At 38.4% G+C, this 25,237-nt stretch overlaps 1 protein-coding gene across 1 annotated transcript in view; it reads left to right on the top strand.

Moving 5' to 3' along the window:
• Positions 1-14,522, top strand: part of hhip (hedgehog interacting protein) — a 37,163-nt gene extending 22,641 nt beyond the window's left edge. Inside the window, exons 10-13 of the mRNA XM_055205129.2 lie at positions 508-638; positions 1,647-1,731; positions 11,656-11,804; positions 11,949-14,522. Coding sequence (XP_055061104.2) covers positions 508-638; positions 1,647-1,731; positions 11,656-11,804; positions 11,949-12,145 — 562 coding nt within the window. The 3' untranslated portion in view covers positions 12,146-14,522. The remainder of the gene's footprint in view (positions 1-507; positions 639-1,646; positions 1,732-11,655; positions 11,805-11,948) is intronic.
• The last annotated feature ends 10,715 nt before the right edge of the window (positions 14,523-25,237 follow it).

Raw genomic sequence — 25,237 nt, 5'->3', positions numbered from 1 at the left:
TATGTTTAGTCATTTAAATTTGATTTCTCATTTGAATTTTAAATATATTATATTATATACAGTATTTAATATAAAATAAACAAAGAAGAACCCAATAAATAAATAAACATTTAAAACATTACATTATCGTCATTGCAGGAGTGCAATTTGCTGGTTGTCCTGTAGGTGACCTTGTAACTCTGTTGTCTTACGATGCCCTTATGAATGAACGATTACTCCAGAGCACTCGTAGATCTACGATGATTTTCAAGTGCAACTTAAGTTACGAAGCTTTTGGGAAACAGCCCGTAATTCTAAGATGATTCGTACGATCGTTTTTACGATCTACTTAGCCTTACGATGTTTTTGGGAAACCCGGCCCAGTATGTGTTTTCACATGTTGCGTAAGTTGGAAATTCATCCTCTCTTTCTTTAATTATTCATTGTTCAAGTCGTTAAGAAGGACACAAATAAATTGTCACCAATATGAAACGTGGTGTATTTATCCCGATTGCATGATTGTTTCAGGAACTTCAGAATTCTCCAGAGACCTTCAGAAGACAGGTTGTGGCAGGAGAAACCTCTTTGTCTTGGTAGCAGCAGTTCCTGTGGTTCCTCACTGGTAGGCCACATCCTGGGGTTTGGCGAAGATGAATTAGGTTAGTGAACTCTCCAAAAACTTTAGTGAGACACCCATGGTGTTCATTTCACAGCAAATTCAGAGAGGCTTTATTCGTATCGTTGTCATAGTTTGTTTAAAACTGATATGACACAAAAAGAATTGATATACACAGATTTCTCAATAAGAACTAATACTTTGGCAAAAAACAAGCGATCTGTTTGGTTAAGACATAATCTGATGTTGAAACGATCGTTTTACTAATATATACCATACCATGATGTCACAGGGAGAACTAAATTGCCTCTCAAATTCAATATTCATCAGAATGATAGAGAACAGAAAAGATCACCAAGGTCAAAATGGAAAATCAATTCCTTTACCAACTCCCACTCCCAAAATATCTTTCCTCCAAGGAATATTTCAGCATGAAACCATATTTCTGACAAATTATTTCCCCATTTTACCACTGACTGGATATCAAAGGTTAGCTCAATTTGTCAGCACATAGAGTTTATATCTAGAGTCTTCTCTGTTTCCCTACTTACATACTTATCATTGGTAACAACTGATTGTTGGCTCACTGGCATGGTTATGGGTTAGTTTGTTTAAACTGCATGCCAACCCCTCTGACAAAGTAATGCCACTCACTGCTAAGATACAATCTCTGCAACCACGTAATATCCCCACAGCTCAGTGCATCACAGGGAAAATAAACTCTCGAACCCAAACACCAGGTCAAGTGAGACAGGGAATAAATCTCGCAACGTGCCAAGATTGGGCCTCTGTGAGGGAGAGATAGCATTTGTTGCTGATTTGTAAAAGGGATTCATTGGAAGGCTGCATTGGAGACCCACATGGCAGTCTTCTGACACATGTTTACAATCTGCACACAGTACTGCAGGCTTGCTCCTCATTAAATTACTTGCATGAGGTTTTAATGACCCCCTTATGAAACCCTCTCATGCACCAGTGTCAAGTGCAACAAGAAGTAAGTTTAGAGAGGATGAAATCCCTCAAAGACCTATGTGTATTTTTTTCTCTGCAGGTGAGGTCTACATTCTTGCATCAAGCAAAAGCATGGCAACACAATCACACAGTGGAAAGCTCTACAAGTTGGTGGACCCCAAGAGGTACATTGAGCTCCATATATACAGAACAAATTATTGTATACAATAGGATTTATGCAACAATCATCTTGTCTCTCAGTTGTTCGGTCTCCATTGCTCTTTTCATGTGAAATTTATGACGTTACCGCTAAGCAATGCTAATATTGAAACTCACATAATTAATTCCATTTTTATTCTGCTTTACAAACCCCGCGGTGATCGCCTAACGTGCTATGACTTGAACATCTGTGGTCAGTTCATACCAAGAGAGACAAGATGGTTCTCAGAGAGTCGGAGCTGGAACACGGTTCTATCTTTCTCTCGCACGTACATGCACGAAGACTTTCGCTAGCTTAAACAAGTCGTCACACAACTGCCTGTCTTAGCCAACACAAACCTCAACCATAATTGGAGAGTAAGCATACCATTTCCAAATGTTAGTGTAACGTGTTTCTAACACCAACACAGTCAAGGTGGCTCGGACAGCACCGGTTAACTAGGGAGCCTGTGTGGTCGGTTGTGTGTTTTTCTTGCTTTGACAGGACTTGCGCACCTGTCTTTAACAGAGGAAATGTTTTCCTTGAGAACCTTGAGTGCATTCACATGTTGGCGAATCTGCTGCAGAACAGAATTTATTCCATTGACATACAAGTGCACGTGTTCATAGAGTTCATGGTGAGAAATTCAACACATGAATGAGGTTGCTTAAAGGATTTCATCATTTATGAGTGCTCGTGAGCCTATTTCAGAGTAATTTAACCCGCATGTTTTGTACCACTAAAAGCCATTTTACGGTACATCTTAAAAATATGTCACCCTCACCAAGCCAAGTGCATGTAAGAAATATCATCTATTAGAAATGAGCATAGGAATTCTCACATAACATGTGCAAAAATCCTTGCATTTTTAATAGATCAGATAAAAATCACTACAATAGGCACAGACGGGCAGATCTGTCAAGATTTTAATTCAAACCAATCGCTCATGAAACTTGTTTTCGTTCTTTCTTCCCCATACAATATCTTTTTATAGGACCTTCGCAGACAAAGGGACTATATAAATTATCCTCAATTATAAGGTGAAGTGATTTGAAACTTCAGTATAAAGGGTAGCTTAATATTTTACAGTACGTGTCTTGTACGTACAGTATATGGTATTTATGTTGTACTTACAGACAAATGTGTGGAACTTACTTTTGAGTATCTACATGTTAATTAAATGGTATCATTATTATACTTACCAGTGGTAACTTGGTAGTTATTATGTAACTCTAGATAATAAATGGGTAATATCAGATACATACTTATAGTGTATGTATAGTGTAACTAATCAGAAACACTACTGTACTTACAAATGAATGTACAATATAAGTATTTAGTACTTACCAGCAAGTGTAGTTTAATAACAGGTACTTATAATGTATGTTTACTGTAACTAATAAGAAACACTACTGTTTTTACAAATTGTATGTACATGGTATGTGTGTAGTACATAGAGGCTAGTGTAAGTTAATGACTGGTACATATAGTGTATGTATACTGTAACTCATGAGAAACACTACTGTAGCACAGTAATGTTTCTCGTTAGTTACAGTATACAAACACAATTAATCCAGTACTAAATACTTATAATGTACATTCATTTGTAAGTACAGTAGTGTTTCTTGTTAGTTACAGTATACCTACAATATAAGTATGTATCTGGTATTACTCATTACTTATCTAGAGTTACATACTAACTACCAATTATGTACCACTCATAAGTACAGTAATGATACAATTTAATTACCATGTACTCAAAAGTAAGTACCATACATGTGTCCGTAAGTACAACATATTTACCATATATGTACAAGGTACATACTATAACGTATACAGTACTTACAATACCTATTGCGTTCAGATAAAACCAAGATTTAAAGCAGCATATGTGGCAAATCTAACACTGCCCACATCTCAAAGTACACTATACCTACAGTGAATTATGCTGGTTATTTGCTGGGATGTCATGTTCTAGCAGTAGAGACTGGACATCTTGTTACAATGAAAACAAATGAACAGTGGTGGGCTGTGCATTTCACACCTAGGCCTTCAGTGCTGTCATACTTCAATTAATTCATCTCGTAATACTGTCATTATAATGTCAGGGCAATAGAAAGAAGTCAACTGTTAAATTGTAAAGTAAAATAGAAATTACTGCATTTTACACCTCAAGGAATAACAGTAAAATTATATTTTATTTAAAAAAACACTACAAAACGAGATGCATAATATATAATATATAAAGTGAATAAAATACAGAAACTTATTTGGATGGTATTTGAAATGAAGGCAAACAGGGTTTTTTTTTACAAAAGAAATTGCATAAATGGTTCTTAAAAAATAATGTGATTATAATGGGATTTTGGCAATACTGCGATTATACTTTACCTCATGTAAACACAATAATTCGATAAACATAATGCGATTAAGCTCATAATCGCAGTAAGTATAACCGCATTAAAAGAGGTGGCATACGCCGTTTATAATCGCAGTATGCGTCCATGTAAACGCTTTAATTGCATTTATACCACACCAACTGAAGTGCGCGTGTGTTTTAGTCACGCACCTTAAGCACAAATTCGTTTTAAACTTTACATTAGGAAGTTTTACATGAACTCTGCCAAAACAACTCGCTGTCAGCAGTCTGCCTTCATTCAGAAACAGCTCAAATAACACGACAGCAGTGTATAAAACCTTTAAGGGACATTATAACGATAAATATATTAGTGACCACATCATAATGCTAATGCTAATTCGCTCAACGAGCGCGGCATTACCTAATATTGGATATTTCTTGTAATAACAACTTTTTTGCAATTGTTTACATGTCACTGAATATGTAAATATGCTGTTTTTGCATTTACACAGCGGTAAACCAGCAGATGTCCTCAACTCGCTGCGTTTTGCGTAACTAAACAATGAATGTAGTAGTTTGTCAAATAATATCTTATCTTTTGGTGTAGTCAGTGTGGTAGAAAAAGCATTAAGTATTGAATTTCACAGCAACTGCATCAGCATTGGATAACTGAGGTAATTTTATATTATAGACCTCAGCAATGAATGAGCTTTTCTACTGCATTTAAGTGCGCGTGCACTTCAAGTTAAAATAGATTTGATTGGCTATCAATGGTTTATCGTTCATCATGTGCCAAAATCGCTATCGTTATAGTTGTTGTGTGAACTCTGCTATTATCTTTAATATAAAACTATTTTGAAACTATATATTTATATCGTTTTAATATGAACGCCCTTTACAGGCACTGTCATAATATTTCTTCATCACGGCACCGGATAATGAAATTCATCCATAACAACGTGTTTGTCATTTAACATAAGTAAATTAAAACAGTGGACCATATATTTGTGGTCATCATTTGTGCTCTGCATTGGGCTATGTGTAAATAATCCGAAAATAAAAACTGCATGTAAACCGGAGTGAAGAGGTGAGCTCCAGTCATGTAAACATCTTACTGCGATTAAGTCCTTACTCGCATTATTGGAAATAATCGCATTATTGGTGTGCATGTAAACGAGCTCAATGCGTAATGCGTTGCCATTTATCTTAAGCTAAAGGCGCCCGCACTGTTCGTTCTGAAGGCGCAGCAGTGGCGGCTGGTGACTGCTCTTCTGAGGGGCACGAATTCAAAATATGTGTTAGAAGTGTCATGTGTGTTGCTCATGTTTTCAAAATATGTGTTTGTTGCATCATGTGAACCATGTGCATCATGTGTCTTGTCAAAATAAGTGCCTGCTGCACACGCGTCAAATTCTGATTACGCATAAGATTATGCGAGTATATGGCAAATGTGAGCGTCTCTTTTATCATAAACCCTTTATTAAACCCCCATTTTGACATGACACCTGATGCACATAGGTTCACTTGACGCACAAAACACATATTTTGAAGATGACGAACCACACACATGATGGTCTACATGCATGTTGTGACGAGCTTCATTGTGCGCCCTCGAAAAAGAAGTCACCGGCCGCCACTGAGGCCTAGGCAGATTTCTTTGACCCTGGCAACCACTGGCTGAAATATGATTGGATAATTGCTCTATCATAAATACACACTACTTGAAGCAGCTCAACCAAGATAAAAGCTATGAAAATAGGATTATAGACTATTATGGGATTCATTTAATACACATTCATGGAAAAATATATTAAAATGAAAATCAGTGATTCAGATAGTGTTTAGGCCAGCAGAGTAGGTTAAACCAAAAAACATTTGGTTAAAGGACATAGTGTAATAAGACTGGAGTGGTTCAGTGTGCGCAATGGCACAGTCAAAGTGCTTTTCTCAAACCAAATGAGAAGATGAAGCAGTATTTTAAAAAGTCTGCTGATAGTGTCATGTGACCTGCAGAACCTGGATCAAATATTTCTGGAAGAATAGGCCCAAGATTGCTTACAAAAGGTGGCTTTTGAAAATATAAAATTAAGGACTAGTTTATTGTCAAAAACGTATTTTTACTGTAATGACATTAAGTTTGCATGTGATTGCTTTGTAAATATTGCCAGGAACCAGATTTAAATGTAAGATTTGTAACACAGTAAGAATTGAGAGAGAATTGTTTGAGAGTTTGAATACTTTTGCAAGGCACTGTATACCCAGGTGACGACAGTGCCACCCAAGTCTAATGCTATTAATTACCACAGATGTTTCCATGAGGTTCCTAAACAAGGCCCCTCCAACTTACTTTATTTATGTTTTTTGGCATTGCTGCATTTTTCCAAAGAACAATTCTTTCCAACATTGATTGGAGTTGTTTAGTCTGTCAGACCTGCGGTGTTGGGTTCACTGTTTTACACATCCTGTCAGTTTTTGTGATCTAATTACCAAATAAAGGAGGTGATATGACAATTCTGAGATGATTAGCACTGTCAAGTAGGGTGGTCCAGCATTTACATTTCATGGACTTACATTTACAACTTTCCTGCACTTCTACGCCTTGTAGCATTTGCAATGTCTCTTGTGTTCTGGCTGGAGCTGAGGACTTTAAAATGGCCACACTATATTTTGATTTTGATTGACCACATTGTGTTTTCAGCTTATAGAACTTTGAGGTGGAGCACATCGCATCTGCTAACACAGAATAATAAATAAGGCATGATAAAACATTGAAATGTGTATAAGTGTACATTGGACAAGGGAGCAACTGTAGCTTTGTTTATTGGCTATTAACAAACAATCAGAGGAAGGAACTATTTAAAAGAAAAATACTTTTGACTTCTTTGGCTACTTTGCCAAAAATATTAGTCCATATTTAAGGTGGGTGGGAGATATACTATAATATATATGTATATATAATATATATGTATATATATTTAGATATACATTCTGGATCGCTAAAGACCTGAATATGTAATAATGACTGCAGAAACATTCATGCATTTAATGGTTAACCCTTTAACCCTTCTTAGCAAAGTGTTTCATATACAATATATTTGGATATCTGTGTGTTGACAACATAAAAGTTTGAGGAACACATCTGAGAAAATAATTTCTTGTAGCGTCTACACTGAAAAGTGTTTCTATATGTTACTTTAATGACTGCTAAACTGCAAAAACAGACAGGATTTATCAACCTGTGAAGTGGAACATGAAAATATATTAAAAAGAAGGCATATACCTGTATCTTCCATGACTTATTGAGTTTTTGGCTGGGTTTAGGAGCCCTTTTCTGTGGTATTACAAATTATCCCCAAATCTTTATTTCTGGGGTCCATCGATATATCAAAACTAGGAAATATCAGAAAAATCACAATCCAGATGTGACTAATATCTAAGTTGTTTCCCTTAGCAATGAGATTTAATATAGAGCTAACATAGACCTAAGTCTCTTTAGAGAGGTTGTGCAGCTAAATTGCAGTGTTTGCAATCCCTCTGGGGCAGTTATTTCAGTCATGCAAAACGAAAGTCATATCTACGTACAGTATTTTGCGGACTATAGACCGTTTGAGCAGTAACAACATAAACAAGCGGCTGTTGTGGTCCGCACATAACTTCCGGTACTTTTTTTCATAGTTTGGCTGGTTCTGCGACTTCTAGTCAGGTGCAACTTGTAAGTAAGTATGAATTAATTTTGACATATATGAACCAAGAGCTGTCTACAGCAGTCACTATTATGCTGCTCCTGTATTTATGTAATTCAATGAATTCAGTGATGTGGAATGACGAGCATGTGAACTTGATGCTCATTGGGTTGTTCTGTTCATTTAGCCTATTCAGCCTTCCAGGTATGTTCAGGATGCTATTATAAATATACTGTTTGTATTATGTAAACGTATGGACACCTATTCAGCCTGCTGTTCTGTGTGCGTATGTCAGTGTCACAAACTGCTGTCCACTGCGACTTATATATGTTTTTTCATCTTCATGGCGCATTTTTGATTGATGCGACTTATACTCCCAAGCGACTTATAGTCAGGAAAATACGGTCATTTAATAAAGACAGATATCTCTAAAATCACATTTAAACAACATATTTCTAACCTACAATTCAACCTAGCATTAACTGTATCAATCTTGGTTTCTAAATCTCAAATTGCACTAAAAACAGGTTGCTTTAACTACTGCACTCTAAATTCTACTGGGTTATTTTTAACCCAATGCTGGGTAAATATCGGTCAGAACACATGTTGGGCTAATAAATAAAACTATGCTGAATTGTTTCAATGCAGTGCTGGGTTGTTTCAACTCATGGTTGGGTTTATTTATAACCCAACATGTGTTCTGTCCAATATTTACCAGGCACTGGGTTAAAAATAACCCAGCAGAATTTAGAGTGTGCAAATGCACACAGATTTGCAAGCCCCTCATGCAACTCTGTACAGAGCCCCTCCTTTAGAAAATTGTGAGTCTTTATTGAATGATGATTGATTCTTTTAACTGGAAGGCGGGACTTCCGTTACCAGAGCGGCCATATTCAGCATTGCATTGTTTCCTGTTCATAGTGTTTATTGTTATATCTTTGCACAGACTACTTCTAGAAGTCTCCTGCTCTTTAGTAAACTCACAGCATCTCAAGATTTTCTAATGAGATCTCAACAATGTCACAAACTGCTCAGAAAGTTATTTTGCAAAGTTAATAAATTATAAAACCATTGAGATTCTAAGGCCAATTTTTTTTAGATATCCCATCCACATCATTAATATAGCTTTATACTATTAGTTTATATATTAGACATATTCTTACTGTATGCCAACAGTTGTCTCATTTTGTCAGTTTTCCATTTGATAATACTTAAAAAAGCATATCTGAGAACTCTCGAAAGGTATGAAAGGCAACCTTTGAGCAATGAAATGTTCTTTTATGTACAAACACTTTATAAAGTGCTCACAATCCCTGGTTGCACAGTCCGTATCTCTCACCCAAAGGCTCCTTTATTTCATGGTCTGTCCTAAATCTCCCACTCACAACTGTGTTCCTTTCCTTAACAAAGGCCCTTAGGAGTCATTCTGAATAGCCTATTGCTACAATACACAGTAAATTTTTTGATACAATGTCACCACAAAGAGCTGCTAACAAAAGTGAGAGATGACAAAAACACAGAGGAATCACACAGAGAGCCTTGATGAAGCTTTTTTGCCAGGCTAGTTGAACACCCCTTAGCTCTTCCCACTCGTCCCTGTGCTCTCTCTGGCATCAAATAACTCAGATGTTTCTTACGATCAGTGAGTTAAGCCAAGAGATATTAAACTGTCTCTTTAAGAAAATCTCTCAACTACTAGAATCATTATCAATGAGCAACAGAAAATCTGTACGTACCGTACTTCACAGGACATCTACAGAAATTTACCATGTCTAAATCTATTCCATAGAATTCAACAGATTTTCCCAAAAAAAATTAACATCAAGGGCTGCCCATGACTACATGATATATACCTGAAGCTCTTTGATGCCTCAGTTACCCAATGTATGTGATCAAATCTGTTTCTGGCTAGATAGATAATGCAGAATAACGTGGGAAAATTTGATCAGAACTAAGATTTTATGTCAAACACTGTTTCGGTTCACAAATAGAGTGGTTGGACAAGGTTCTACCTCCCATGCAGAAACAGGCAAGCCACAGGACAGTCAGTGTTAAACTAATAAGCTGGGGCATCCTTTATCAGTCTGTGTTTTATGCAAGTAGCCACACAGAGTTGATACATTCCCACAGTGCCTGTTGACCCAGCTGTCTTTGTCAAGTGCCACGGCAGCAGGTGTTGTTTTCACGGCCACCCTGCAAGTAATGCAAACTGTTTAGTAGCGCCGCTGACCCGGCATCATTAACAGTGTTAAACCAATCCTCTGGGGAGCGTCTCTTTCCCTCCCTCCCTTTCTTTCTTTTCCACTATCCATCTCTGTTTCTTTCTCTCCCTCATCTTTTCTGTCTCTTTTTTAACAACGTAACAGCCTGTCACAACAACAAAAAAAACCAAAGTGTGGATAAGAGAAAGGGGAGACCTGATATGGGTGCTGAAAGCAGAAAAAGGGAGCATGGGAACCGCTCCCCCACTAGACCCCCCAGAGCATCCTGCCAGAATTCCCTTGTTACCACCCTACCCCTGCCATCAGTCACTGAAGCTGTCAGGGCAACTCAGAGGTTCAGCATCCCACTTTTTCTCATAGACACGTTTGCTACCCTAGGCCTTCATGAACTACACACATGTATTGCCTGTATAACATCAGTCAATAATGGAATGCCCGGTTATATCTTAATTGTGACTATTTGACATATGGTATCTGTAGCCTTGTATATTAGCATGAGATAGCAACTGAAGGTATGTCAGTAATGTAATTGCATGGGGACAAGTGGAGTAATACTTTGTACCATGCCCAAGGCTATAATTAAATGGTTAAATGGTTAACTTCCACTGTATCAACAGATTTCTTATCAGAAATTAAAATAAACACCAATTAGTCGATTGTTGACATATGGTAACTGTATAAACAGCTATAAAATGAATATCCGTATCTCAGCACAGCCTCGATATTTTGATGAAGAACTGTTTGGGCTTAGACTTATTATTTTCTTGTAGATTTTTGTGTCAATTTCAGCACAGTTTGAGACTTTGAGATTCATCGGCGATCTGATTTGCAAGCTTCCACCCCCATGCTTTCCACAACCCTCAAGCTCTTAAAACAAAATCATTGGCCACCTAACTTTCCCATACACCAGGTCTAGTGAGAAACACAGGATGTGAACTCACCAAGAGCTCTCCAGCCTGTTTCCCATACAGTTACTGCTTCACTGGAGTCCAATTACAGTGTGTTTGTGTGTGTGAGTGCCTGTATGTGTGTGTGCCGGCCTGTTGGGTATGTCAACAGCCCTGCTGCTCACTAATAGACAGCATTGAAGAGATTTGTTTGGCTCATTAGGCAGTATGTTTAGCTTAGTGAGGTATAAGGATGTTTGGAGAGCTGAACCTCAGACAGGTTCATCACAAGCCACTTTGTGTGACACTAATGTTTTGCATTCAAAATCCATTGCGTACAAAAGCGTTATTGTTTCCAGACATTGCCATGCTAAAACAGCATGACGTCACCCTGTCATAGGATGCTTAATTTCTTTCTAAACACAAGTTTTCCATATGTATGCATGTTTGTGTATCTTGACAAAAACTAAATATTTCTCTGATTAATACATGTTTGTATGTTTGGCAAGTGTTTTATTTGTTAGCTGAAGGGCAAAGTGGAAATTTTGAATGAAGGAAAAACAGGACAGAGTGACCCTTAAAGTTTACATTTTTGATTGCTTTGGTCTCATAAGGATTTGGGGGCTTATAAATCCTATAAGTAGCATTACATTTGTAGCCCAAACAACCAGGTGCATCTAAACTGACCGAGCTGTGTTCGATTAGCATTGAGTGTAAGTAATCTCTCAATTGACCATCAATGTTATGTGTGTAACGCAGGCCACAGGTCCCCAAGGAGTGTAGAAGGCCAGTAGAGGATCCAGAGATGCTTAGCACCGCTTGTTCTCGTGAATGCAAGAACGGTCATTGTACACCCACCGGAAAGTGTTGCTGCATCCCGGGCTGGGAGGGCACCTTCTGCTTACGAGGTACAGAACAGTACTCCACACACTTTCCTGTTGTCTTAGATCTGAAATGTGTGTAATGCTGATACCTGCAAGAGAAATTATACTGGGTGCACAAAATCTTGTTCTGTTTTCCAACTGATTTTAGTTTTTGCTTTTACTTTTCAGCTAAGTGTGAACCAGCCTGTCGCAACGGTGGGGTCTGTGTGGAGCCCAACAAGTGTCTCTGCAAAGAAGGTTTCTCTGGGGCACAGTGCGAGAAAGGTGAGCGTGGGACACGAGGAGATGGTGAGAAAGACAGCATACTGGAGCACATCATTGACATGACCTCTTACCTGCTGGACCTCACCAGTTACATTGTATAATGAGCAGTTCAGGGTGATACAGCGCTCTTCTGCAGTTGGCAGACCGAACGTTAAGGGGGCCTTTCAGAGTTTGCCTTCACCATCCCGAATCTTCAACCTCCCCTCACCTGATCTTCCTCTCCCACCACTGTTCTGTTTCATGAGCCACAGGCTTTTGATTTTCAAGTTCCCCTACACCATCTGCACTACCCATCCCTATGCACAAATACACATAGAAAACAATAACAGAGTGGCCAACAGAACCTCACCTCGCATAGCTGAAAGGGGTCGCATGCTGGAGGTACCACGCAGGAGTCAAGAGTATCATAGAGGTTGTCCTGCAAGCTGCAACCCACAGTTTCTACTGCTGGTATGGTGTCTAAAGTCTGGTCTACTTTAAAGTCAATTGTCCTAGCAACAATAACTGTCAAAGGACTCATAAAGGACTGGACGCCCCATATGAGACCAAACCTGAACGCTTGGTCCGACCCCACGTGGGCACCCGTTCATACTACAGGACTCTAAAAACGGAAGACAAATTGGGATTTTAGGGACTTGCTGCACATCAAGATCAACAAACAGCTCATTTAGGGAAGTCAAATGGACAGTTACCAAACTGAATTGTACCATAAATAAGTTACTGTCTTGGGATTCACATGTTGCTCAAAGAATAAGGGAGGTAACACCAGACTAGTAAATGCAATCAAAACCACACAACAGACTACTATCTAGCAGGTCTGTGTATAACTGGAGAGTCATTGGATGGGACTTGATGCCAGTTTACAGTGCATGCAGTTTATAAAACGGATCTGCTAAAATGCCATTGATCTTCTTGATATAAAAGCTGAAATACAGTAATCAATGGAGATCCGCCAAAGTCTAAACTGAATATTGGTTGTATCCCATTGATGTTTCATTTAGATCACATAAAGTGAAATGTAAATCTTTAAGAATGTTCTCACAGTCACTTTGATCGCATTAATTTAATACACATGACATGTTGGAGATGAAAATTTTGAACTAGTTTGCAGAGAAATCATAAAGAGGATACTGCTCTGGTTAAAGCTACAGTAACAGCTATATTATTTTCTTATAGTTGTCCATGTCCATGCACGCTGCTTTCATTTGCGAATTGTATATCTTACTATAGTTTAAAATGTTTATATATCTAGTTCGTAATCTGTGTGATGTCAAGCACAGAAATCTTTTTTTTTTCACGTGAAAGATCCTTGTAAGATGATTTTAAACAAATAACTGCAACAATCTTTTATCACTTTGAATGTTGATTTGTCTGTCACAAAGAAAAAGCTTGATCTGTTGTTCCATTCAACAGTTTTGCTTTGTTTTTTATAAACTCCAGACTATATTCAGTTTTGTCATTTAAAAAAGGGAACAAGGCTGGTGACTGGTGTACATTTCATATAGTACTGTACTGAGATACGTATTAGACTTGCCATTATTTGATAGAGGAAGGTTTATTTTTTTAAGGAATAATATATGGGAGAGGAGAGTAATAGCAATTTTGCATTAAGTACGTAAAGACGTACACATGCTTAACACAGTTCCATTGAAAATATGACGTCTATAAGAATCTACTTGTTGTACACTTTCTATCAAAAAAACACAAAAAAACTTAAACATAGATTTTTCTTTCCAACTTTTGCTTTTCTCTAAAATGCTAAAGCTATAATTTTAGGGCTATTTTTTCAAAAACACATGAATGAATACAGTGTCACTAAAGATACTTTATGATGCTGTCATCGATTTTTGTTTACTTACATAACTCATCATATTGCCTCATAGAATCATAAGCTGTTTTTATATTTACTGAATATAAATGTCTGAAATTAAAATAAAACAGTACATTATGTCAATCAGCTTTAGGCTAATTTGTAACCAGCCAAGTCATCAATATTTCTGTTTAATTCAACCTTTTTTGTGTGCTTCTTGTAAGAGTAATTTGATGTTGAAGTGTTACTGTCACCTCTAGAATAGTTAGGTTTATTCAGTGTTATTAGTATAATTGTTTCTCCCAAAGATAAGTATACCAACAGCAAACCCCATGTGTTTATTACGTTCTCTACAGTGCATTTTTAACATTCTTTCTTACAGTAAGTGTAAGGAATTCATGCTGTAAATCTACTCAATAATTTTAGCACTTAATGTGAAATCTGCATTGGAGCTGCTGGGAAGGTGTCGTGTGAATAGAGTAACCCTTTTCTTTTATTATTTAAGTAGTAACACCGTAAAGCTATTTAAGTTGTCTACAATGTTCTTACTGTTATATGTGAAGAAATATGATCATTTATTGTAAATAAAAGTAGGGCTATCTTGGGTTCTTCTCGGAAATATCAATATGTTTATTAAAGTCTATAGCATGATTGAAAACTAAATAAAAGACTCCTTTACCTTATTTCTATCAAATCTGATCTAAATTGATTATGTGTGACATGCTGCTTTTCAGCTGGGATTAATCCTCATCCTTTATTAGTTAAAATTCTTATTCATTTATTAACACCATTCCAGCATCCTATATTTATTTAAGTTGATCTTAACACAAACTTGCATGTTTTTGAGCTGTGAGAGGAAACAAGTAAACCCATGCTGACACAAGGAGAACATGCAAACTCCACATTTATGCACATTAAAATCATACTGCTGGTCACAAGTTTTGAAACACTTGACTGAATTGTTAACTATGATCTTAAATATAATTTAATCTGAAAGTGAATAGTTAAACGCTTAAAATTACTTTTGTAGACAAAAATATACATGTGCCAAACAGATTACTTTCTGCTATTAGAAAACTAAAATAGATGAGGAGTATTGAAAGGGAAGCAGCCAATAAGAGCCAACACTGCAAAAATTCTTTGCTGCCTTAATTTTTTTGTTGAATCAACTCAGATTTCCAAGACATTTCAACTATTATCTTGACTAGAGATGAGTTGTTATAACTTATAAAATATAGTTGAAAAAAAGTCAACTTTGTTGTAGCAACTCATCTCTTGTCAAGATAAATAATAGTAAGTTTACATGACTTGGAAATCTGATTCAATAAAACATTTAAGGCAGCAAAGATTTTTTAACAGTGCAGATTAAATGTGAACTCCTTCAATATTCTTTAAAATTCATCCTACTGATGAAACTTCAAGAAGCTTCGTGATAAAATGACACGGGTACGGTTTTGCAATTTCTAGGCAAAGGGTGACTGCACTTCAGAGGATAACATACAACAGATTTTTTTTTTTTTGCCACTGTACAAATTTTGCAGCATTTTTGTCAAATCAACACACATTTTTATGTTACTTTAATAAAAAAAAAGTTAATTTTAACTTGAATTTATAAATTGTTAACTTTTTTAAGACAAAACTTAAAATAGTAGGTTGAATTGACTTGCAAAACCAAGTTGTTTGAACTGCTGCATATTTTTTGCACTATGGATGCTCTTATTCACCAACATAATTCCCACAGTTACATTTGTGTTATGCTATAGTTTGGATGAGTTTATTATTATTCTGTAATGTGAAAAAATATAAATAAAGAACAAGTGAGTGTTCCAAAACCAGTAGTGTATATGTATGAATAATTATTGAATGCTTTTTACGAATATATAGTAGACTTGTTCATAGAAGATTAGAGTCCTGCATGAATCTTTATTAACATCAATGGGTCTGTATCTAAAAGTGCCAGGTAAATTTATATTTCACACAGGTGACCATGATGATACATAATGTTTGTGTCGCCTTTTTCATCAGGATCAGAAATGGATAATTATATGTCAAAGAGAAAAAAAGATGCCAAAATAAGAAGATGCCAAGGAGGTCAACATGGCTCATAGCCCAGCATTTCCCAATGTCCAAACATCATAGAGTAACACTTCTGACGTACTGCTCTCAGATGGACTTACAAACATGCAAATAAAGGCGTTGCGTGGTACCCCCACAACAACACAGAATGTTTAATGCCGACTTCTGTAAAGCTTTACTGGATGCTTAACGAGCAAAGGTTGATAACGTTATTATATTCCACCTCCAAACATCAATCAGCCTGAATGGTCGTTATTATAATGAATGAGGACCACCCACATCACTATAGTCACCTCAATGTACTTAGAGTAACGCAATACTAAGTTGCTCGTGCCTTGTTAAGAACCAATCGGTGTATTTTAGTTTATATACTATCTGTGGCATTAATCATTACTTTTCATTTGGAATGGTTTTCTTTCTCTTTCCCAAAGGGCTTTTGCCTGGCTATATTTCATAAACAGTGTAACCCGGCACTCAGCATAAACATGAGAAGTCTGTATACTAAATATTTGTGAAACTCAGATAGCTGGAAAGCATACTTATTATATTGCATACACAGAATAGACTTATTCTGACAGATAATGGGTTAAGATAGCATAATGACAAGAATAGATAATATAGTGTATATATGGATACATATTGATGAATTTCCAGGAACCATGTTTAATCTATTTAACAGAACACACATCTACTTTTATCACAGCCCTGCTTTAGCAGCATATTCTGTTACCTCATATATTTATGTGAGTCATTGAGAACTACTGCCGAAGTGTGTGTGGTCATGTCGGAGGCAGTCTGATTCCCCTCAGAGACTCCCAGAAGAAGCTATGGATCATAAGGCACCCTCAAAATCATAGCAAATGTGCATCGGCTCTCCAATTTTATTTGTTCTCCATGGCCACAAGTTCTTGAGAATTAAACCAAAATGGAAGTTTGTGTTATTCCCCACATTTCAACAAGTCCATGATTTCTTTCATGCTTTACATTCACTTGTACTAAACTAATCTCTATTTGTCAAGCATTCTAACACATTGCATATGACATATTTCCTTCGAAGAGAAACTCTCTCCAAGGTCTTGGATCTTCACTCCTGACTCGCATCCATAAAATGATGCAATTATGGTTCCCACTGGGGCCCAATCTGTCATGTAAACACACACCCAGTCCTATCCAAGGGCAAGGACTGAAGATTGGCAGGAGACAGGTAGATGTCAGGATGAGAATGATAGAAAGTTGTGGTTAGGTGTGGAAGACTTTAAACCATATGACAATTTGGAGGAAGTGTTTGTGTGTGGTATTTCAGATTCAGGATTTGACGGTAATCATGGGCGAGCGTGTGTGGTACCGTACTCATGCTGATGTGCGGTTATGCAATGAGACACTTTGTCTTTTTTGTCCATCTTCCTGCACTGTGATCCTTAGCAGGGCTTAGTAAACAATTGGTATCAACAGAATGGGACCACCTAGGTAAAAGTTTCCATGTTGAGGCATTTTTTCAAACCATGGCCGCAAATTTTCCCAAACACATTAAAACAAGCTATGCAAATGTTTTATGATGGTGCTCGCATAGCGTATTGTTATATTAACCTGTGCAAATGGTCATTCATCTTGGCGAACCTACAGTATTTGTGCACTTCGAGAACTGTGAGGCCAACCAAGCTTCTAACTAAAAATCAACAGACTACATACTTTTGCTGTATGATCAAAATAGACAAGCTTTGCCTGAGAGATGTCTACAAAAGGCCTTGCAAGGTCATGTGTAAAGTGGTTATTTTGCCTCACCTTTACATTTTTGGGTGCCATTGACAGGATTAAATAGAGGAACACGTACAGACAGCCATTTGTTATCCCAACAGGGAGGACCCTGACTTAAATTATTGGGGCCCTGAATTGCTCTAAAAGGATTTATTTGTGATAAACAGCTATATAGTTGTACATTAACTTGCTTATTATACAGCTTCTTGCCACATAAGCATAGACACAAAACATTGATGCAAACCCTACACTAGTGGCTTTAAGCCAAGATGTAGTTTAATCATTTGGTAATGAAATCAATCAAAATCAAGCATTTCAGAGTGCTGTGTAATAATAAAGGTTAATAAAAGACTGCAATGAATGTCCTGGAACCCATAAATAAGCAACCATTCACCTCATTACAACCACATTTTCTGCATTGGAAACACAGGAAATGAAACCATGTTGCAGATGCTTTATCTAAAGCGATTTACAACTAAATCAAAGAATACATTTATCAGTATTTCTGTTCAATAAAAGTTGAACCCATGATCTCGGCATTACCAACTGTGACAAACGCTTATGGTTTGGTTAGGATAAGACCCCACAGGTTGATGGTGTACTGTAACTATGCAATTATTTGGGTGCAAAGCATCTTTTTACAATGACTGTTATTTCAAAACGCTTTGTCCACTAATAAGTTTAAAAAAATGCAAAAATATCTTTATAATATTGAACATTTCACATTTCTTTAGAATGTGAGTTTGACAGATGGCAAAATGCAGTCAGATCATGTGCCAGCCAAGCAACAGCCATTCAGATGGAAATGCTAACAGATAGTTTTTTCCAATTATTTAAGACTTTCTCAAGTTTAATCCAATTAAAATCAAGCTGGATGTAAACTTGGTTGGATCTAAACAAATGAAATCAAGAAGTAAATTTTCCCCACTCCTAAAGAGAATTAACTTTAATAAAATCAGACATTATATTAAATTTATACATAGACTTGACATTCGTTGACATTCAAATGGTTTTGTGTTATGCACCTGGCTAGCGGACATACAGCAATCAACATAGTATGTGGTTATGACTAACCGTGTTTACAAAGAAAATTCCCCGGGTCTTTTGTGTGTCGGCCTGGTTAATGAGGCCAAGCGTAGCTGGACCAGGATCTGCAGGATTTTTGTTTTGCTGTTGTTTTTCGCCTTCGTGTTTAAATTGTCTGTTGGCTCTCTGAGATGGAGATGAGTGATTCTAGAGTTTACAAGCTGCATTTCGATTTAAAAAGGATAAGAGTCAAAATTGTCAGCCTACACTCTGCAAGTAAACATGTTCTCGGGCATGCGGTATAATACACAAATACAAACATCCCTAATGGAAAACATCATGATCTGACTATGCTGCTGGGATGAGTCTTGTCCATTGAACCAGATGTGCCGATTCAAAATAAATAAATCATCTAAAATATAACCTGTGTAAATTAATATGATTAAAATACAGTTTTCCTCTATTTCTATCAGTCAAGTCTGATATTACTGTTCCACAAATGGCAATGTCTCCCTTTCTGCGTGTATCTGGTATCACGCAGTGCAACTCATCTCCTTTCCATAGAGTTGATCAGGTTGTTGATTGTGGCCTGTGGAATGTTGGTCCACTCCTCTTCAATGGCTGTGCGAAGATGCTGGATATTGGCAGGAACTTGAAAACGTTGTCGTATACACCGATTCAGAGAATCTCAAACATACTCATTGTGTGACATGCAGTATGCTGGCCATGCAAGAACTGGGATGTTTTCAGCTTCCAGGAATTATGTACAGATCCTTGCAACACGGAGCTGTGCGTTATCATGCTGCAACATGAGGTGATGGTTGTGGATGAATGGTGTTGTCACGGTATGTCTGTGCCATCAAAAAAATGCACCTGTGTTCGTTGTCCATAACATATGCCTGCCCATACCATAACCCCACCGCCACCATGGGCCACTCGATCCCTAACTTGACATCAACAAGTAGCTCACCTACACAATGCCATACATGCTATCTGTACAATGAAAACTGTGATACATCCGTGAAGAGAACACCTCCCAAAGTGCCAGATGCCATCAAACATGAGCATTTGCCCACTGAAGTGCAGAACTGCAGTCAGGTTGAGACCCTGATGAGAATAGAACTTTATAAAATGCGATTGTTATCATTTTTAATTGTATTTTGACAGCAACACAAACTTATACAAATATGCAATTATATAGTTTCCCAGTATCTGTACTAGTGTAGTAGGGCTGCACGATAAATCGCATGTGATTGTCAAGCCCATCTCGTCAGTAATGTCGGTTCCTTGATTAGTAGTAAATCGCCATCAGCTGTTTTCAGATGGAGTGGCATTTACTACACAGAGCCGTAGTTCACTGACAATCGGGGCAATTTCGCATTAATTATCGCGGACGTATCGCCTGCGATATGTATGCGATATGGCCCAGCTTATCAGGGAACTACGCCTCTGTGTAGTAAATGCCGCTCCATCTGAAAGCAGCTGATGGCGATTCACTACTAATCTAGGAACCGGCATTACTGACGAGATGCGTGTGATATCGCATGTGATTTATCGTGCAGCCTAAGAGTGTGGCTAATAGACTTTAGCTTAATCTAATGTGGCAAAGCTAATCTTACATTTCAATATAAATTCAATAAATTTTGAAGAATTACTAAATGTCTTTCTTGTAAGTAAATTGAAAGTCAGCTTTAAAAAAACAGCAGATGTCTATTAACAAAAGTTAAAGTTGGTATGTATGCTTATGTTCTCAATAATACAGGTGTTTGATTGATTTAACACTCAAGCATTCAGTTAAGCATGTTTTGTTAATTTAAATAATAAATAAGTGTCGTTATTAGCATATACAAAACAACAGATATCCCTAGCATAGATATCCTTACCATGCTTCAAAACGCAACGCAGCACAATGTCATTTAAAAAATTGAAGTTACTACCCGAATTCTGCAAAAGTGGGACGTTTTTTTTTATTTGAATAAAATGAAAACTAAAGGAATTTCAAATCACATGAGCCAACATTTTATTCACAATAGAACATAGATAACATAGCAAATGTTTAAACTGAGAAATTTTACACTTTTATACACTTAAAGGCGGAGTCCACGATGTTTGAAAAACGCGTTGGAAAAGGAGACGGGCCGACTACCAAAACACACTTATAGCCAATCAAATCAAATCAAATGCCCAGTTGCGTATGTGTGGGGCGGGTCTATCAACAGAAGGTCCAGATTCTATCAAATGCAAAGGCTTTGCAAATCTCATCATCTACAGTTCATAACATTATCAAAAGATTCAGAGAAACTGGAGAAATCTCTGTGCGTAAGAGACAAGGCCGGAGACCTTTATTGGATGCCCGTGGTTTTTGGGCCCTCAGACAACACTGCATCACTCATCGGCATGATTGTATCAATGACATTACTAAATGGGCCCAGGAATACTTCCAGAAACCACTGTCGATAAACACAATCCGCCGTGGCATCAGCAGATGCCAACCAAAGCTCTACCATGCAAAAAGGAAGCCATATGTGAACATGGTCCAGAAGTGCCGTTGTGTCTTGTGGGCCAAGGCTCATTTAAAATGTACTATTTAAAAGTGGAATAGTGTTCTATGGTCAGACAAGTCCAAATTTGACATTGTTGTTGGAAATCACGGACGCTGTGTCCTCCGGGCTAAAGAGGAGGGAGACCTCCCAGCATGTTATCAGCGTTCAGTTCAAAAGCCAGCATCTCTAATGGTATGGGGGTGCATAAGTGCAAAGAGTATGGACAGCTTGCATGTTTTGGAAGGCTGTGTGAATGCTGAAAGGTATATAAAGGTTTTAGAGCAACATATGCTGCCCTCCAAACGACGCCTATTGCAGGGAAGGCCTTGTATATTTCAGCAGGACAATGCAAAACCACATACTGCAGCTATTACAACAGCATGGTTGGCTTCATCGTAGAAGAGTCCAGGTGCTGAACTGGGCTGCCTGCTTTCACCTATAGAGAACATTTGGCGCATCATTAAACGAAAAATACGTCAAAGACGACCACAAACTCTTCAGCAGGTGGAAATCTATATAAGGCAAGAATGGGACCAAATTCCAACACCAAAACTCCAGCAACTCAATAGCCTCAATGCCCAGACGTATTCAAACTGTTTTGAAAAGAAAAGGAGATGGTACACCATGGTAAACATGCCCTGTCCCAACTATTTTGAGACCTGTAGCAGAAATCAAATTTAAAATTAGCTCATTTTGTGCATACAATTGTAAAATTTCTCAGTTTAAACATTTGCTATGTTTTCTATGTTCTATTGTGAATAAAATATTGGCTCATGTGATTTAAAAGTCTTTTAGTTATCATTTAATTAAAGTTTTAAAACGTCCCAACTTTTCTGGAATTCGGGTTGTACATGATATAAATTGGTACACTGTTATACTATTTAAATCAGGCAGATGAGTTGTGTCAGCAGCCAAAGCTATACATTTAAACAAGCTTGGGAACTGACATAAAATTGATGCACAGGTTTTATTTTGGACTTTTCATTTGGAGACAGAATGCTATGTCTTCCTGGGCATAGCTGTCCATCAACTGTGATGTGTGTTACTGTGCAAACGGATGGTGTATGATATTAAAGCATTGCTAGAGCAGACTGTGTCGTATGCTCTCTAATCACTCTTGCTGTACTTTTATGTTTTTTGCAGATCGTTCTGTGTAGTGCCATTGAACACACATGATCATCTGGGTCAGATATCAGGGGCGCAGAGATGCGGGGATGGGCGCGTCGTGTCATCTGCTTTCTCACCGCAAAATGCTGTATAACATCATATTGTCAGCGGACAGAAGACAACGGAGACAGTGCTAAACTTAAATGCACAGTTTTTAACACCCAGGGGAGTTTTAATATTGAAGGAATAATATTGAGAACTCCAGAGATGAACCACAAGCACACAGACACACTCCAACAACTCCAATAAACTCCAAGACTCCAACTGTGGAATTTCCAACAATGACAATGATTGTGAATATCAGGTATCTCCAAAAGATAGAGAGAGTGTGAGTCAGGTTTAGTCACAGTAGCATAACGGCTTGTTGCCATGAGACGAGACCGGACGATGTCTGTGTGTCTGTGGCTGATATATATAGAGCGGTCCTGATGGAATGACAGGTGCAGCAAATTAGAATTTTGGTGATTGTGGTAATGAGGTGTGTGAGTGGGAGGACCTGGCAAATCCGTAACAGTACCCCCCCAGTACGCTCCTGAGGACCTCTGTGATCCATGACGCTGAGGAGGGTGGCCTCTGGGTCTGAGGGCTGGTCTACCAGGATGGGCACGGTGAAACTCCCGTAGAAGCTCTGGATCGAGGATGTCATCTCGGGGGAACCCAGGATCGTTCCTCGGGACCAAAGCCCTCCCACTCTACTAGATACTCCAACCACCTACCTTGACGTCTGGAATCCAGGAGTTGTCTGACAGTGTAGATGGTATTTTTCTCATCGAGAGGGGGGCTTTTTCACCAGGTCCTGTTGGAGAAACAGAAAAAGAGACAGGTGAATAAAATGTTTTTAACTATGAACTATGGAAGACTGGGTGTATCTTGTAATGTGAGGGGAGACAGAGCTGAAAGGCTACTGGATTGACCTCCTTTACTATGACAAATGGTCTGATAAACTTGGGACTCGAATAGACGCATGTACTGTGTTAATAACCAGACCTTGTCTCCAACCTTAAAGCTGGGCGTTTGGGCATGTCTGGCATCTGCCTGTCATTGGTGCATCACAGGGCTGCCTGAAGGTGGTGATGTCCCAGACCCTCTTGTTCTCTCGGAACCAGTGTTGAACAGATGGTACATCACAAGGTTCCAGGGGAACATGGGAGTTTGAAAGCCGAGCACGGACTGAAATGGGGTGAGACCAGTGGCTTGTTGGTGTAACGAGTTCTGTGCGTACTCGGCCCAGGGTAGGAACTGGCTCCAAGAGTTTTGGTGGCTATGGCAGAAGGTTTGGAGGAAGTGACTCACTTCTTGGATCTTTCGTTTCATCTGCCCATTGGTTTGGGGATGGTATCCAGATGAAAGGCTTATGGTCACATCAAGGAGTTTGAGGAAAGATTTCCACACTCTGGAAATAAATTGTGGACCTCTGTCGGAAACAATGTCTTCAGGAATATCAAAATATCTGAAGACGTGTTGGAACAGGACTTCTGCAGTGTCCATAGCTGTTGGCAAACCTTTAAGGGGTATTAGTCTTAACATTTTAAAAAAGCGATCCACAACAACTAATATGCATGTGATATGGGCAGATTTGTAGCAAATAGTGATGTAGTACTCGAGTCCGGTCTCGGACTTGAGACCGGTCTCGAGACCGATTTCTGCTTTCTCTGACTCGTCTCAGACTTGTTCCTTCAAAGACTCGGTCTTGACTCTGTCTCGGACCACACATTTTAACAACAACAATAATAAAATGCAACGTTGATGGGCATTATTTGAAAATGACATCCCATGGTGCAATGCAAAGATACTCACATCAGAGCCATTTATTTATCTCTAGGAAAATAGGCAGATGATGATGCATGTGGTAAGGGATTTTTTTGCATGATAGCAGAAGCATAGTCCATATGTAGACGTTAAGACTGCTCCTCTAAACAATTCCCAATCTAGCTTAGTCTGTAGGCCTAACTGTTGATTATTAACTTGGGTGATTATTAAATCATAAATATGGAAACTGATATGTTTTTATGGTCTTGGTCTCGACTCGGTCTCGACTCCTAAAGGACTCGGTCTCGACTCAGACTTGCTGCCTCAAATACTCGGTCTTGACTCGGACTCGATTCTATTTGAAAACCAACGGACTCGGTCTCGACTCGGTCTTGACCCTTCTCGGACTTGGCATAGGCGGTCTCATCCCCATCACTAGTAGCAAAATCCACTCCAAGATGTGACCATGGACAATGAGGAACAGGAAGAGGGTGGAGTTTTCCATGAGGTAAATGTTTGGGTGTTTTTGCCATCGCGCAGTCTTTGCACTCCCTCACAAAGCTTCTGATGTCTTCTGCCATGTTGGGCCACCAGAAGCGATGTTTAAGCAGCGAGAGGGTTTGTTGGGCGTCGGGGTGACCAGTGCCAGTGGAGGTGTGAGCAGCCCGGTGGAGTGTTATTGGTGTCGGGGATGACACCATCTTGGCTCCACTTAATCGGACAGACAAACACTCTTTTAGGCAGGATTATTTCTGGAGGCGAAGTACCCTCCTCTGAGGCGAATAGTCTGGATAGGGCATCGGCTTTGCAATTTTTGGTGCCTAGACGATAGGAGATGACAAAATTTAAGTGAGTAAATAAGAGAGCCCACCTGGCTTGTCTGGGGTTTAGTCTTTTTGGCTCGTGGAGATACTGAAGGTTCTTGTGATCGGTTAATAATGTAAAAGGATCACGGGAGCCTTCAAGCCTGTGTCGCCATTAGGGATGTGCACTGAACTCGATACTTTTATAGGCCGAATTGCGTCAGTACTACCGAGTATCGATTCACATAAAATCAATCGGTGCTC

This window comes from Misgurnus anguillicaudatus, chromosome 3 (assembly GCF_027580225.2).
Source record: "Misgurnus anguillicaudatus chromosome 3, ASM2758022v2, whole genome shotgun sequence".
In the NCBI taxonomy this organism is placed as follows: Eukaryota; Metazoa; Chordata; class Actinopteri; order Cypriniformes; family Cobitidae; genus Misgurnus; species Misgurnus anguillicaudatus.
This window is presented reverse-complemented; position numbering and strand designations above follow the sequence as displayed.